At 47.7% G+C, this 18,563-nt stretch overlaps 1 protein-coding gene across 1 annotated transcript in view; it reads right to left on the reverse strand.

The window, feature by feature from the left end:
• Positions 1–147: 147 nt before the first annotated feature.
• Positions 148–18,563, reverse strand: part of LOC113584892 (transmembrane protein FAM155A) — an 80,322-nt gene continuing 61,906 nt past the window's right edge. The window contains exons 2-3 of the mRNA XM_035522683.1: positions 4,524–4,695; positions 148–3,790 (exon numbers count right to left, since the gene is read on the reverse strand). Coding sequence (XP_035378576.1) covers positions 3,510–3,790; positions 4,524–4,695 — 453 coding nt within the window. The 3' untranslated portion in view covers positions 148–3,509. The remainder of the gene's footprint in view (positions 3,791–4,523; positions 4,696–18,563) is intronic.

Consider the following 18,563-nt stretch of genomic DNA (forward strand, 5'->3'; position numbering starts at 1 on the left):
TACATAGTTCAGCATTCTCATATTTACAACAGAAGAACGACTGAGGTTCAGGGCTGCATAGGTCCACGAGAGAGAGAGAGAGAGAGAGAGAGAGAGAGAGAGAGAGAGAGAGAGAGAGAGAGAGAGAGAGAGAGAGAGAGAGAGAGAGAGAGAGAATTTCTGCTTGTTAAGTGGAGATGCATGGGGGACTACTTACACAGTGGTGTGAACAGCTGAAAATGAACATATACTGTATGTAGGCAAGCATAAAATACACCTTAATAGTAAGTTTGGTGGTATTAAGCAATATTATCAGGCATCTGTTCCATTCGTTCTGGTGGTCAACCTGAAGCTGAGTGACTGGGGCTCACGCAAACACACGGAAACATAGAACAAAAGTAGCTACCTGTAGTTGCAATGACAAGATTCACAGAACCGGTAATGCTGACATAGCACGTACTCAGTGGGTGGGCACTGGATGCAAATGTCGTCTCATTCAACACCGGTAGTCAGTGAGCTGGACTGAAAGGTAGAGTCTATACAATAACAACGCAGACCTTGTGTTTCTGAAATATCATGACACTTAAAACATCGTTTACACAATGCGTGTAAAGGGTTACGGGGGGCAGGGGCAACTAATATTCCAATGTGATTTTGTTAGTGTTAACCCGACACACGGCGAACTCCGAGTTTCCGCAAATGAACGCGTCACACGCTCAGCTGTTCAGCAGGGAGTTCTTCTTCTCTCTCCCTTCTCTCCATCTCCCGTGACTTCCTCTCTTTTGCTATCGTCGTCTCGATTCCTTTCTCCTCTGTTCTCTTTCCTTCTCTTCTTCCCTGCCAAGCACAGATGGGGACGCCGGAGCCGTTTCTTTGTTTATTTTTGGATAGGAGTGTGTGTGTGTGTGTGTGCTGGATGTCTGGGCAGATGAATGGAGCGACTAATTCCGCCTAGGACACTCCAGAGCAGGTGGTCTCAGAAGAAAGTCCAGCGTTATGTGTGGGTTAATAAGACCTCTGGAGGGCTGCTCTCCGTGGTCTTCTCAATAATGATTTATCATCAGAGCCTCATAATCCCTCCTGACCTAACATTCCCAGCAGGTTACAGCTCACATCTCTCTGCTTTTAATCCAGCTCTCAGTTCCATTTCACGTTTAACACACTAGATTATCAGTCCAAGCGTATTCTGGGAAAGCAACACAGAACTACTGAATTAATGGCCAAGGTTTTAACAGGAGGCGAGGCTTGCTGTGTGTAAGATTCCGTACAGCTTACATCACAGCAAGCCACTGAGAACGAGAGGATGAACAATGATAGAGGAAACATTTTCAATACTTAAATATGTTTAATACAGTTTGACCTAAACTGAATTTCTGTTGAATTTGAACTGAACAGAAATTGTACCTGTGCATTGTCATATTTGTACTTATACCACGTAGGGTTTTTTTTCTAGTTAAATTTCTTTGAAATATTTGATCTTGATCTCTTGTCCTTATTTTGGGAAAGAAGAAAAAGGTATCAACACTGGCAAAGCATACAAGAGTCTGTACGCCAATTTGTGGGAATAGTTGACATACAAAAAGGTAGCGGTACCCATAATGCAGTTCTGCACATACACACATTTAGCCTTCTGCACAGCTTCTGCACATTTCTGCAAAACAACAATATTATAGATCGTTGTTTTTCTCAAGAGCACAGAGAGTAATCAAAACCTGTGATTAAATAGCCTTTATCTAACAGTCCTAGCTATAGCTCACTCACCTCACCTCGGAAAACAGATCTATAAAAGCATACAAGTCATGTTAATCAGTGACATATTGTGACTTAAATGTTTTATGAGGTCTTATTGCACAATGAGAAGAGTTGAGCCTGTCCCTGCTGCTGGTCCAAGAATTGCTGTGTCTGCAACTGAAGTCAGATAATGTGACTGAGATTAAGACTTGATCATGGAATACATACGTGAGCATTCACACGTACGGGAGACATTTTGTGTGTGCGCGCGCGAGTGTGTCTCTGGGAATGTAGAAAGAGCTGTGTAAGAACATACCTGTGGGCAAACAGACAAATGATAAATAAAACAGAAAATCAGCCCTTAGCATCTCCTCTGCGTAATCTGACGGTGAAAAGCTCCCATATCTTTGGGTCACTCAGGTTTGCCCTGCCGGATAGAGCGTTTAACTTCCTGTGGTTGATCATCACTTCTTTGCAGCAACAAATCAGTTTGTTTGGTTTTTATTGTTTTTTTTTGTTGTTTTTTTTTTGTCTTAGTCCACACTTGAACCTGGGTAAAAAAAATAAAAAAAAAAGTATAACTAATCTGTTGAAGCAATATTAATCTCAGCAAGCACTGCAGAAGTGTGTGAATGTGTAAACAGTGGGGAAGCCCTTTACTGTGGTAGAGGAGATGTTCGGGAAAAGCAGCACAAAGCAGCGGGTCGTGGGGTCTTTTGGGTGCTTTTCCTGTCATCTGTTTTTTTTTCCTGGCTAAATCCGTTGTCCCAAATAAAACCTGGAGTCATTTCAGCTGAGACCTCTGCTCCAAATGCATCGCACTGTAAATGCGTTGCCTTCAGATCATTTGGATCTATTCATAGAATTTAGGCTGTGTAGTCTAAACACTGAACATACCATGCAGTTATAGGATACAGAGTAGAGAATATATCTATATAAATATTCTACTAAGGGCATTTAAACAGACTTGGGGACTTAATGTTGTTTTTGTGCAGGTTGAGTGGACATACAGAAGAGGAATCAGCTAACGCCCGCGCTGACCGATTTACCCAAGATTTCAGTCTGACCATCGCATCGTCGACCACGAGCGCTCCAGCTCCCGGCCGATGACGTCTCGGCGTGTCGCGCGCATACCTGCCACCCGGGGGAGCTGCGGCCCTGCTGCGCCTGCACCGCGCGCTCGGCTTTAGGGAGGGAGAACCGAAGGGAGAATCAAAATCACGCGGGCTAAGCTGCGCGTTTGGATTTTGCGTTAGGTAGATCTCAAAAACGCTCCGACCTGTTCAAACTCCGTAGTTAATCCTAGGATGCACAGAGCAGCTCTCAGCAGAATGCACTACGATAATGAACACAAAAGGGGAAACGTATGGGCGGACGCAGATGTGCGCGTGCATGCGCTCTCGAATTTCCCTCTCAGCACTCCGCGCGCGACGCACTCGTTTGTCAAATCCCTTGCTGCACAGAGACCATTAGTGAAAAGAAAAGGAGAACATGAACAGATCCTGTTAGTTATCTAGTGCAACAGAAATCCAAAATCATAGACACAGTGTAAAAAAAAAAAAAAAAACAAAAAAAATGCGGTGCGAGGGAACTCCGCCTTAGACCGGCCTCTTCCAACAAAGGCTGCGGCGTCCCCTCCCCTACATGTGACGTTGGGTTAGTCCAGCGTTCTTGAGTGTCTGTGGGCCCTGCCTGTGTACGTGTGTATGCCTGCTCGACTGCGCGTCCACACAACACAACTCCTTGCAGGCATGGAGGGGGGGCGCAGCCGCCGGCTAAAACCCGCCGGGCCGCACTCGTCACTCCTCGTTGGCCGAGTTCTCCTCCAGGGGGGAGAGGGTGGTGAGGTTGTGGCACGCCGTGATGGTGGCGACCGTGTGTAGCAGGACCAACACGAGCAGGCCGAGTTTGAGTCTGCTGTTGCACAGTCTGGAGGCGGCCGCCGAGCTCAGCGAGGTGGCGTGTTGGCACGACGGGTGAGTTCTTTTCAGCGTGCCTCTAGAGCTGTTGTCCGCCTTGGCATCCCATCGGACGTCGCAGCACTCTGCTTCCACATCGGATGGGACGTCCTCCAGAAGCCCTGGAGACAGAATGATTCACGTTGTCATACAGAACAGCACCCATGCCTGTGTGTGTGGGCCTGATTTTTGAAGGAAAATTGAGTTTTGAAATTCTGCAACGTAAGAGGAATTTTGCAAATTTGTGTAGTTAAAATGATCAGAGACCGTTACAGTTTCACCAGTCAGACAAGTATGTGTGACTATTCTCTTAAATATTCATCATTTATTAGCAGTTTATTACTCAGAGGCATTAATCAGTAAGAAAAAGGGGAGTGTGTGTATATATGTATGTGATATATATATATATATATATATATATATATATATATATACACTCACACACACACACAAACACACACACACACACACACACACACACACTCACACACACACACACACACACACACTCACACTCACACACACACACACACACACACACACACACTCACACTCAGCATGTCCTGAGGACACTGATCATCTGAGATGTTGTCTGTAATCAAAACGTTGTCTTAAGGAGTCTCATTATTGTTTCTGAAAATGCCTTTATGTGTCAAATTCAGCTGTGCCACAAAGAAGCAAAAGGGCGGGTAAAGAAGCCTGCACTGTGCCCGCGCAGTCTCACCACTTGCACTTCTCTCCATAACCAGCAGGTGGTGTCAGAGACAAACTCGGACGAGCGACGGGGACGCAGAGGGTTTCACGGCACTGCAGTGCAACAAAGCACAGAGGGACAGCCACAGGTCCGTTGCCCACCTGTGCATATAAAACTGGGGCTTCCACCGTAAATGAGCTCATCGTTGTCAGGCAATATGAAGGGGCACCTCTGTTGGACCTCCAGGCAGTACTGCCCGCATGGAATCCTGTTACTGCAGTGCATCTGTGTGATCTGGAAGTACTGGGAACACAGCCAGTGTTTGTAGACAGTCTGCGAGAAAGAGAGAGAGCGAGAGTGAGAGAGAGAGAGAGAGAAAGAAAGAGAAAGAGAGAGAAAGAAGGGGGTGGGGTTAGCGAGAACTCATTGCAATTGGTTACATCACTGGTACCGTGGTAACGGTCATAACCTAATCCCTCCCACTGTTGTATCTTGGCAACCCAGCCACATCCTCCCTCTGGTGTACATACATTTGTTTTCCACTTCATCAGCATACAGTGTTCACTTATCCCTAACATACACTATTCCCTGATTTCCGATAAACAGTGCTCCCTTATCCAGAACATGCATACATTATTCCCTTATTTCCGATAAACAGTGCTCCCTTATCCAGCACATACATACTGTATTCCTTTATTTCCAATAAACAGTGCTCCCATATCCAGAACAAACGTACGGTATTCCCTTACAGGCAACATAAAATATTCCTATACTTCTAACATATAATATTCCCTAATACCCATCCATTATTCCCATATCCCTAACATAGTGCATTCCTTTATTTCTAGCTTACAGTATTTGCTTTCCCCAAAATATATAAAGTATTAATTTATCAGCATCATGTATACAGTATTCCCATATTCCCAGTATATACTAGTGCCTTATCCATAGTCTGCTGTGTTTCCTTACTGCCTGCATACAAAATTTCCTTGTACAGTATTCCCTTATACCATCTCCAAAACAGGTTTTCAAGTACAGCAGACTGCAGGTTAGCCACATAAGGCTGGGTGTAGTGAGGTGGTGAGGTGTCCACCTGACCGTCACAGCAAACCAACACCCAGATTTGGCACAAACCGGGTAATCGGCCCAAAGTGATTACATCACATCGTCTTTTTGTTATGTCCAAACCGCGCTCATCTCCTAACCGGTTAAGTGTGGAAGAGAGATCCCAGCACAGCCACACAATTAACACCGTCTGCGCCTCGGTTAGCATTCTCTGGCAAAGGCCGTGTAGAGCTGTCAGAAAGGAAAAAACAAAACAAAACACATGATGGTACTGCTTTGGACTAGAGGGGTGAAGACACGCCTTTTACGCAGGCAGGGGCGGAGTTTGAAGCCCAGGGGGCGGAGTTTGAAGCCCAGGGGCATAGGTGAGCGCCTAACTGGTGGAAAGCAGGAGCAGTGAGCGAGGCCTTGTGATATGGGCGACCCCAGCTTCGGAGAGTGTCTTGTGCAGACCAACACGGTGCTATTAAAATACACAATGATCAAATGAACACACTTCTCCAGCGAGTCGTTTGTGAGCACGGAGGCGTGTGTCTGCTTTGACGCACGTCTGATGGTTCTGTACGTGGCGAATCACACTAAAGAGACACATATATGACCCACGCGGCGTTTCCTTCAACAGTCTTTATCCTGGGCTGCGTTATAGCAGTCCTCAGTGGTCCACGCTCACGCCAGTTATCAGGAACAATCATACAATGCCCTTGTTGCTACAATATGTTTCTGCCAGCCGAGGTACAGAGGCTGATCCCAAACAGCGACTCGTGTAATTATGAGTGCAGTGAATCGCAGGGCTGTGCCTTGCCTGCCTGCGCGCTTCACTGTCGCACATCATGTCACGTCTCTCCGCAGCGGTGAAATATTAGCTGGCGTCGCTCGCCAGGGCCCTGCGAGGAGCGCGTCTCTGTCTCGGAGCCCCACTCGCGCCTGCCTCCAGTCTCCCGTAAGCGCTTATTAGATTGTCAGGGAGCGAACCTCTCGGCAGGCGTTTGCTAATGTCTGTTCGCATAACGAGTTGCTCCCGAGCGTTAGCGGAGGATGACAGTCACAGAGAGGGGTGGGAGGCAAGTCTTCACTTCAGGTCAGTCAGGGCTGTTCCGATTGGAATTCAAGGCGAGCGGATCTGAGAACTCCACTGTCAGGTCGTCACGGTTACCTGAGGACAACGCCGCACGACCGCGTCAGCTCAGACGACACAATCAAATCCGCTTACGCTTAAAAGAGGAAGGGGAACGTGAAAAAACATGAACGAAAGACCTTCTGTCTTCCCGGAGTTAATACGGTCGGATCTGTCGCGAGGGACCAGGGCGCTGATGGTGGACACAGCTAGAAAAGAGGAAAAGGAGTTGGGAGCGCTGAGAGCTGTTTGAGAGAATGCACCGAGACAATAAGAACACACACACACACACACACACACACACACACACACACACACTTATAAACATGCGCCCACATCCACACGGCACACGAAACAAGCCTTAGAGAGTGTGAGGGTGGCATGCTGCTGGCATTTGGAGCTGGCACATGATGGCACTCAGCCTGGGCTCACTGGCGTCGCATGGTGTGGGGGAGAGGGAGAGAGAGAAAGAGAGACAACGTGAGAAAGAAAGAGTGGGACAGACAGACAGAGAGCGAGAGAGAGACAGAGAAAGAGTGGCTAATTCCCAAAGATCTGTTGGCACCGGGTAGGAAGTAATCCACACACATACACGCAGCCACGCACGCACACACACACACACACACACGTGGATCAGTGAATGTGAATGTCAGTCACACACTCGCATGCTGTCAATCACACACATACTCACGCACACACACACACACACACACACACACACACACACACACGTGGATCAGTCAAAGTGTGAATGTCAGTCTTCTACTCGGATGCCGTCAGCACTGATCCTTCTCGTCAGCTCCATGTTGCATCTGCATCCCGCGCCGGCTTCTTCCCAACACAGGAATCCACCCACTACAGGCACGACCGGAGAAAACCACCCAACAAAGGAATCCACACACTATAGCCATGAGTGGAGAAAACCACCCAACAAAGGAATCCACACACTATAGCCATGAGTGGAGAAAACCACCCAACAAAGGAATCCACACACTATAGCCATGAGTGGAGAAAACCACCCAACAAAGGAATCCACACACTATAGCCATGAGTGGAGAAAACCACCCAACAAAGGAATCCACACACTATAGCCATGAGTGGAGAAAACCACCCAACAAAGGAATCCACACACTATAGCCATGAGTGGAGAAAACCACCCAACAAAGGAATCCACCCACTATAGCCATGAGTGGAGAAAACCACCCAACAAAGGAATCCACCCACTATAGCCATGAGTGGAGAAAACCACCCAACAAAGGAATCCACCCACTATAGCCATGAGTGGAGAAAACTACCCAACAAAGGAATCCACCCAGTACAGCACACAGATGACTTTGTGTGTAAACAGCAGAGAGAGACAGACGATTTAGACAGACAGCCTGACTGACTGACATGCGCACACACACACACACGCACACACATACCCCCCCCCCCAAAAATATTGTTCATTATGCTGGAATACACCAATAATTATCTCATGAATAAAAGTGTCTAATGTGGGCAGTGGTAGTTCAGTGGTTAAGGTACTGGACTAGTAATCAGAAGGTTGCCAGTTCAAGTCCCACCACTGCCAAGTTGCCACTGCTGGGCCCCTGAGCAAGACCCTTAACCCTCAATTACTCAAGTTGTGTTCGGTCATAATTGTGAGTGGCTTTGGATAAAAGTGTCAGATGTCTAATATTACAGTAGAAACAGCATGTACTGATGACTCAAGACTTCCACTACCTTTACTCTTAAAAGACTCCTGTGTGTGTGAGAGAGAGACCGGTGTAAATGCATCACTGCCGCTAAGCACACACATGCAGCGTGAAGGATGAGGTGAGTGTGCCCTTGCGTACCCGGGCCCCGGTCAAGCTCTCTAGGAGGGCTGGAACACGGCCCAGCCACGCCCACGCCCTCCCATTGGCCCTGGCCTTCCCCAGTGCTCCCGTCTCACATGCTTGGAGGAGTTGAATGGCTACGTATAAATGCGCCTACAGTCCTCCTTTAGTTTTTACATTTCATTCTCGTCTTGCAGTTAATGTTCCTTATGTTTATGGCCCCCTGCTTCTTTTTTAAAATGGGGAAAGAACAAGATTGCCAAAAGAAGTGTGAACCAAAACCATGTTTTTCCATCAACCCGAACGTCTTCATCAAACCGGTCCTGCGGTCTTCGGTCAGTCTTGAGGCCAGTCCCGCGCTCCGTCTGCGCGTTCCTGCCGGAGAAGGCCAGCAGGGGGCGCTAGAGCGGAGTCGTGCTGTTCGAGATGCGGTCACCCCTTCACTCTGTTGCTGTCCTCTCGACTGCGGGACTCTGTCCTACACACATCCTGCTTCAGACGTCCCGCTGGTGCGGTATCATGAGCATGCTCAGTCCCGTTGGCCCGGGAGTGGGAGGAAGAGGGTGTGGGGCTCACGTGGGACCAGACGCGCCCGAGTCCCAGCACCCCAGAGGGGCCTGTCCAGGCTTGCAGGCATGGAAGCACATGACGAATGACCATGTCACCTCAGACACACAATGGTAATGAAACGTGGTGGTGAGGGATGCAGGGGTGAGCAGATATATGCACTCTTTTTTTCACAATCTTTCTTGTTTTTATTCGGTTTATATCCTTATCTTCTTTCTTTCTCCCTCTCTCTCTCTCTCTCTCTCTCCCCCTATCTCCACCAATCACTCTTCCTTTCATCCTGGGCTTTTATCCGAGTGTCCGTGTTTAACTGGCTGTCGTCGGGCATTAACCAACCCCTCTTGGAGGATTGTATTATTCCATTACGAGGGACCTAATGACATTGTCATCGAGGAACGGCCTTCCTGTGGCCACGGGACTGGCTCTTAAAAGCCTCGGCCGGTCCTGTAGCATCTGACTTTTGATCTCTCGAGCGTTTGCTGGGAAACGCCGTTCCAACCTCTTGCTGAACTTCCCTAATAGCCCTCTCATCTCGTATACCTCTAGTTGTGGGGAGAGAGGGAAAGCGTTCGAGGCTATTACACGGCTTGGCCTGGGCACCGCAGCTCAGCGGGGGGAGACGGGGAGAGGTCCGACCCAAGTGGTTTTTCGTGTCCTGTCGAAACAGCGCAGGCTAATGTTGGCCCGGTCCCGGAGATGAGACAAGCATGGAACAGGACAGAGTCTGGCTAAACGCACCCAGACGGCAGGGCCCCGTGGGAAACCACCACAATAGGAGTGACTTAATGCACTGCTGGGGTCAGGGGTCAGGTGTCATGGCACATTTCATTCCAGCCACACACACAGCCGATTAAATCAATAAAGGTCAGTAAGCCACAGAAACTGGGAATAATAGTGTCCATGTCCCCTCATTCCACTGATCATCCCTCGTTCTGTGCTTGTGATTCCAGGGCCTTTCTCACAGAATTTTGATCACTTCGGTGCTATGAGTAATCGGGGAGTTCGAGGAGCGAGAGTGTTTCGGCTGACTGCGCGGTGAAGTCCAGGGGCCCCGGAGCTGAAGGCACGAAAGGGCACACAGGGAGCTGGCGTGGTCCAACCGGCCCGGATAGCAGACACAAACCAAGGCCATGCCAGCCTCAGGTGTCCTGGCACCAAAGAGCGCAAGCTAATTAGCACCCACTTCAAGCAGACAGCCTCTAGTGTGTCTCTACCACCCTAATGCAGTTCCTCGGAACTTAAGCAGCCCTGCATCAGTCACTGGTCGCGTCAATGTGCTCAGGCTGTTTAAAAAAAGGAAAGAGGAACCCGCAATGATGTTTGTGTTTAATCACCCAGAAATCGCAGCAATCAATTCTAATTTGAAACGAGTGGCCAGTTTTGTCCTTATCCAAAACACGGAAAAGGTTCTGTCTCCGAGGCACGAGGTTGAAACAATCTCGGTTTAAATGGTCTCACAACAAAGGAGCTGTGGCCGGTTATGTTGGAAGCTATCATTTATACATTAGCTGATGTGAAAAAAAAAAAAAACTCACAAAGATGGCCTGTCCGGGCACTAATGGACGAGGAGCCAGAACACTGGAAAAATAGTAAAATGGTTTTGCAACTAAGTAGGCCAGTGACCTCTTTAAATGGGTTCTTGATGGGGTGATGAAATCCTGAATGTGAGAACTTCAGGATAAATCCTTTTGCTTCCTGGATGTCTCCTTCCGGTATCTGAAAAGTGAAAACAATCACAGAGACACAGGAAAGATTCTGGCAGCATTAAACGTGTGGTGATGCTAATATCTGAGATGGAACACTTCTGCTTTGAGCTGCAGGTTTGGTCGAGGGGAGAACACAGATGCCAGATGCAGCCCTGAGGCACGGTTGGGTTCTCGCAGATCACAGCGGTTTCTATGTTCAGGGGGCACCTGTGTGCTAAGCAACGGATATTTTAAACCAAGGAGCAGGTGTGCACACAGGTGCTGGTCTGGTAATCCGTGCTTTGCGTCTGAGGTAGAGAACGCTTTGATAGAGATAGAGAGAGAGAGAGAGAGAGAGGGCCAATGGAAGTAGGGCAGCACCAGGAGGCATGGTCACTGCAGTAGGGTGGGTGGGGCAAGCAATCTTAGCCCCTCCCCAAGTCTCCTGCAGCCCCTCCCTTTCTAAAGCCTTTTAATGTGGTCTGCCCCCACCACGCAAATAACATTACCAACAATTAGACTTTATTATTCACCAAACAACTTATTAAATATTAAAACACAGCTCAGACCAGAGGAAACACAACAGCAGCTCACTGAGGTTGCAGAGATAGAACACCTCACAGGTAATTAGAATACTTCACAGGTAATTAGAATACCTCACAGGTAATTAGAAGAGATTTATCACACCTTAAAATAACATGTAGTCGCATGATGTGCAGGGTAAAAATGTTTTTTTTCTATTCCTACGCATCTTGAAACTACCAAGTAAACATTTTTTCACGTTGCCATGATTCCATATTGGTGATGTGTGACAACACACGATATCTACCTACCTGAGGTTGGTTGTGCGGTCTCTTTTAAACGTCTAGGAAACCATAGTGTGATGTATCACATCCTATCCTATCAAAACTTCCTATCGGTTTTGTGTTCTCTACTATTCTACCCCCAGTTGTTCACACAGCTGTTTCCTGAGGCGCCTATGCGACAGCCTCTCTTTTAGCAGATTGGCCGAATCGGCGCAGGACCCTGCTGGAGCACCTCGTCTTTCTGGCACTCCACGGACGCCCTATGCAGAACGGAGCGGCAGGTCCGTTGGCTGATCCCAGGTCAGGCGCAGCACGGTGCTTGTGAGAGGTGGAGGAGGAAGCCAGCCCCCCCCCCCAGCAATGTCTGGTCCTGCAGCTGAAACCCACTCAATAGAGCTACGATGCTGGGAGATTCTAGTCAGTCCTTTGGCTCACCTTACAATACGAATCAATATCTGGACTGGCTTTAGAACGGCGAGATAAGAGAAAAACACTGATAGATTAGGCCCTGGGAAGAAGGCGGCTCGCCTGACTGTGCAGAAATAAAACAGAGCGAGAGAGAGAATGTTGGAGAGACAGAGAAAGAGAGAGAGAGAAAATCTTCCTTTTACCGTGGAGCCTCATACTGCGCAGCGGGCACACTCTTGTGTTACATAGCCGTCGTATTGGCTCTTATTTGTGCTGCTATTTGATGTCACTCTTCGTTTTTCCCGCAGTGATCACACAGAGAGTAGCAGCTCCCAGCAGCCACAGCTACAGCTCCCAGCAACTACAGCTCCCAGCAACTACAGCTCCTAGCAACTACAGCTCCAGCTCCCAGCAACTACAGCTCCCAGCAGCCACAGCTCCAGCTCCCAGCAACTACAGCTCCCAGCAACTACAGCTCCCAGCAGCCACAGCTACAGCTCCCAGCAACTACAGCTCCTAGCAACTACAGCTCCAGCTCCCAGCAACTACAGCTCCCAGCAGCCACAGCTCCAGCTCCCAGCAACTACAGCTCCCAGCAACTACAGCTCCCAGCAACTACAGCTCCCAGCAGCCACAGCTACAGCTCCCAGCAACTACAGCTCCTAGCAACTACAGCTCCCAGCAACTACAGCTCCCAGCAACTACAGCTCCCAGCAACTACAGTTCCCAACAACCACAGCTCCCAGCAACTACAGCTCCCAGCAGCCACAGCTACAGCTCCCAGCAACTACAGCTCCCAGCAACTACAGCTCCCAGCAACTACAGTTCCCAACAACCACAGCTCCCAGCAGCCACAAGCCTGCACCCCTGTCTCTGAAGGTTCATCCATTCTGCCTTCACACCATATACAGGCCCTCTCGCTCTCTACACCCAGATCCCTCAAAACGCTGGCATTAAATATTCATCTTGACATACACTGCATCAGAAAGAAGGCTTGTAGAAATAATAAACACACACTCACACCCACCCACACACACACACACACACAAACACATATATACTCATCCACACACCCACACACACAAACACATATACACTCATCCACACACCCACACATACACACAAACACATATACACTCATCCACACACCCACACAAACACATATACACTCATCCACACACTCACACCAACCCACACCCACACCCACACATACACACAAACACATATACACTCATCCACACACTCACACCCACACAAACATATACACTCATCCACACACCCACACCCACACACACACACACACACACAAACACATATACAGTCATCCACACACTCACACCCACCCACACCCACACACAAACACATATACACTCATCCACACACCCACACACACACACAAACACATATACACTCATCCACACACTCACCCCCACACCGACACATGAACACATATACTCATCCACACACCCACACATACAAACAAACACATATACACTCATCCACACACCCACACATACACACAAACACATATACACTCATCCATACACTCACACCCACCCACACCCACACATACAAACAAACATATATACACTCATCCACACACCCACACCCACACATACACATGAACACATATGCACTCATCCACACACCCACACATACACACAAACACATATACACTCATCCACACACCCACACATACACACAAACACATATACACTCATCCACACCCACCCACACCCACACATACATACAAACACATATATACTCATCCACACACCCACACCCACACATACACACGAACATATATACACTCATCCACACACCCACACATACACACAAACACATATACACTCATCCACACACCCACACCCTTACACACAAACACATATAAACTCATCCACACACACACACCCACACACACACATACACACACAAACATATATACAGTCATCCACACACCCACACCCACACAAACACATATACACTCATCCACACACTCACACCCACCCACACCCACACACACAAACAAACATATACACTCATTCACACACTCACACCCACCCACACCCACACATATACACAAACACATATACACTCATCCACATGCCCACAACACTCACTTAATCACACATCAAAGTTTGTGTGTGTGTGTGTGTGTGTGTGTATATATATATATATATATATATATATATATATATATATATATATATATATCTATCTATCTATATCTATCTATCTATCTATCTATCTATCTATCTATCTATCTATCTATCTATCTATCTATCTATCTATCTATCTATCTATCTATCTATCTATCTATCTATCTATCTATCTATCTATCTATCTATCTATCTATATATAGAGGTCCCATACCCACACACACATATACACAAATACACACAAACACACACACACATTAATTATAAAATGATGAGGCTGAAGTTATCTAGTGAGAGTTGAAGGACTTGGAATTTCTGAGCAGAAATGTTTTCATTGTGAAATCCAAGAATAACACCAGAGGTTCTGGGAATTCAAGTCTTAACAAAGACTTGGGCATGAATGTTAGTGTGTGTAAGCGGCACCACACTGGGTTTTATCTAGGAACACAGTCCCATCGTACACTCGTGCGGTCTTCTTCTCTACACTCAACTTGCCTGTTTTTACTCGGCACTCTTAATGGGCATATTTGAATTTGGTTCCAGTTAATTGGTTACGTATTTGCATTTGGAACTCTTATGGAAATACTTCTTGTATCGTCCCGTTTCTGTGGAGCTGTGGTAGAACTTGAACTTCTTTCTCTCTTACCCTTTATCCATCATAATGTAATCACAGCTGGGGTACCCTGCTCATTTTAGGGAGCTAGTGAAATTGACAGTGGACAACAGATTACCCCTTTCACACAGTGGACAACATATTACCTGCTTCACTCAGAGGACAACAGATTACCCCCTTCACTCAGTGGACAACATATTACCTGCTTCACTCAGAGGACAACAGATTACCCCCTTCACTCAGTGGACAACACATTACCCCCTTCATACAGAGGACAACAGATTACCCCCTTCACTCAGAGGACAACAGATTACCCCCTTCACTCAGTGGACAACAGATTACCCCCTTCACACAGTGGACAACAGATTACCCCCTTCACTTAGTGGACAACAGATTACCCCCTTCACTCAGTGGACAACATATTACCCCCTTCACTCAGTGGACAACATATTACCCCTTTCACACAGTGGACAACAGATTACCCCCTTCATACAGAGGACAACATATTACCCCCTTCACTTAGTGGACAACAGATTACCCCCTTCATACAGAGGACAACATATTACCCCCTTCACTTAGTGGACAACAGATTACCCCCTTCACTCAGAGGACAACATATTACCCCCTTCACACAGTGGACAACATATTACCCCCTTCACACAGTGGACAACAGATTACCCCCTTCACTCAGTGGACAACATATTACCCCCTTCTCACAGTGGACAACATATTACCCCCTTCACACAGTGGACAACAGATTACCCCCTTCACACAGAGGACAACAGATTACCCCCTTCATACAGAGGACAACAGATTACCCCCTTCATACAGAGGACAACAGATTACCCCCTTCATACAGAGGACAACAGATTACCCCCTTCACACAGTGGACAACAGATTACCCGCTTCACTCAGAGGACAACAGATTACCCCCTTCACTTAGTGGACAACAGATTACCCCCTTCACTCAGTGGACAACAGATTACCCCCTTCACTTAGTGGACAACAGATTACCCCCTTCACTCAGTGGACAACATATTACCCCCTTCACACAGTGGACAACAGATTACCCCCTTCACTCAGTGGACAACACATTACCCCCTTCACTCAGTGGACAACAGATTACCCCCTTCACTCAGTGGACAACATATTACCCCCTTCATACAGTGGACAACATATTACCCCTTTCACTCAGTGGACAACACATTACCCCCTTCATACAGAGGACAACAGATTACCCCCTTCACTCAGAGGACAACAGATTACCCCCTTCACTCAGTGGACAACAGATTACCCCCTTCACACAGTGGACAACAGATTACCCCCTTCACTTAGTGGACAACAGATTACCCCCTTCACTCAGTGGACAACACATTACCCCCTTCACTCAGTGGACAACAGATTACCCCCTTCACTCAGTGGACAACATATTACCCCCTTCATACAGTGGACAACATATTACCCCTTTCACTCAGTGGACAACACATTACCCCCTTCATACAGAGGACAACAGATTACCCCCTTCACTCAGAGGACAACAGATTACCCCCTTCACTCAGTGGACAACAGATTACCCCCTTCACACAGTGGACAACAGATTACCCCCTTCACTTAGTGGACAACAGATTACCCCCTTCACTCAGTGGACAACATATTACCCCCTTCACTCAGTGGACAACATATTACCCCTTTCACACAGTGGACAACAGATTACCCCCTTCATACAGAGGACAACATATTACCCCCTTCACTTAGTGGACAACATATTACCCCCTTCACTCAGAGGACAACATATTACCCCCTTCACACAGTGGACAACATATTACCCCCTTCACACAGTGGACAACAGATTACCCCCTTCACTCAGTGGACAACATATTACCCCCTTCACACAGTGGACAACAGATTACCCCCTTCATTCAGTGGACAACACATTACCCCCTTCACTCAGTGGACAACAGATTACCCCCTTCACTCAGTGGACAACATATTACCCCCTTCATACAGTGGACAACATATTACCCCTTTCACTCAGTGGACAACACATTACCCCCTTCATACAGAGGACAACAGATTACCCCCTTCACTCAGAGGACAACAGATTACCCCCTTCACTCAGTGGACAACAGATTACCCCCTTCACACAGTGGACAACAGATTACCCCCTTCACTTAGTGGACAACATATTACCCTCTTCACACAGTGGACAACAGATTACCCCCTTCACACAGAGGACAACAGATTACCCCCTTCATACAGAGGACAACAGATTACCCCCTTCATACAGAGGACAACAGATTACCCCCTTCATACAGAGGACAACAGATTACCCCCTTCACACAGTGGACAACAGATTACCCGCTTCACTCAGAGGACAACAGATTACCCCCTTCACTCAGTGGACAACAGATTACCCGCTTCACTCAGAGGACAACAGATTACCCCCTTCACTCAGTGGACAACATATTACCCACTTCACTAAGAGGACAACAGATTACCCCCTTCACTCAGTGGACAACATATTACCCCCTTCACACAGTGGACAACATATTACCCCTTTCACTCAGTGGACAACAGATTACCCCCTTCACTCAGTGGACAACAGATTACCCCCTTCACTTAGTGGACAACAGATTACCCCCTTCACTCAGAGGACAACATATTACCCCCTTCACTCAGTGGACAACATATTACCCCCTTCACTCAGTGGACAACATATTACCCCTTTCACTCAGTGGACAACACATTACCCCCTTCATACAGAGGACAACAGATTACCCCCTTCACTCAGTGGACAACATGTTACCCCCTTCACTCAGTGGACAGTACACTGGTCCTGATTACAGAACACTGTCTGGCTGGCGACTACATACAGAAAACGCTGTGAAAAGAGTTAAGGGAAGAAGTCAGCTGTGATGATCAGATGGTGGAGATACAGTCATCTTTAATGCCTGGATCTGCTGTCTTTCCCTCTTCAACCATATGGTCTGTGCTGCAGCATGTCGATGACAAATGGCCTTAGAGATGAAGACACCACCAGATCCTCTGATGCAAGGTTACAGTGAACACAAAACACACACACCGCACACACAACCCCCATGTACAGGGCCAGGGCCTATCTGACCTTCTCAGCCAGTGGAATGCTACCTGCACATGCTACCCCCCCATATTACCATGTTAGCCCCCCATCCCCCAAAATTACCATGGAGACCCGCCCCCATCCTATAGTACCATTCCAGACCCGCCCCCATCCCATATTACCATGCTAGCCACACCCCCAGCCCATATTACCATATTACCCATTTCTCGTCACTTGCCACTAAACATCCTGCTGCACATGTAGAGTGGAAATAAAATAGTCTGAGATGGATAGAAGAACAAACAAGCGAGCAAAGCTTTGAACAAACAGTGCTAAAAAGCTCGTTGTGTGACACTGTAGCCAAGGCATCGCCGGCTGACGTAACCTCACCGAGACCGTCTGGATCCCATTAAGGAAACAGACATAATCAGACATGTGGATCTTCCCCACTGAAACAACAAACAAGGCAAAGACACCACCATCAAAGACTATGAAAGGTGTGTGTGTGTGTGTGTGTGTGTGAGTGTGTGTGTGTGTGTGTGTGTGTGTGTGTGTGTGTGTGTGTGTGTGTGTGTGTGTGAGTGAGTGTGTGTGTGTGGGTGTGTGTGTGTGTGTGTGAGTGTGTGTGTGTGTGTGTGTGTGTGTGCGTGTGTGAGTGTGTGCATGTGCGCGTGTGCGTGTGAGTGTGTGTGTGTGTGTGTGTGTGTGTGTGTGAGTGTGTGTGTGTGTGTGTGCGTGTGCGTGTGCGTGTGCGTGTGTGAGTGTGTGCGTGTGCGCGTGTGCGTGTGAGTGTGTGTGTGTGTGTGTGTGGGTGTGTGAGTGTGTGTGTGTGAGTGTGTGTGTGTGTGTGTGTGTGTGTGTGTGTGTGTGTGTGTGTGTGTGTGT

Source organism: Electrophorus electricus, chromosome 25 (genome assembly GCF_013358815.1).
Source record: "Electrophorus electricus isolate fEleEle1 chromosome 25, fEleEle1.pri, whole genome shotgun sequence".
NCBI classification, from domain to species: Eukaryota; Metazoa; Chordata; class Actinopteri; order Gymnotiformes; family Gymnotidae; genus Electrophorus; species Electrophorus electricus.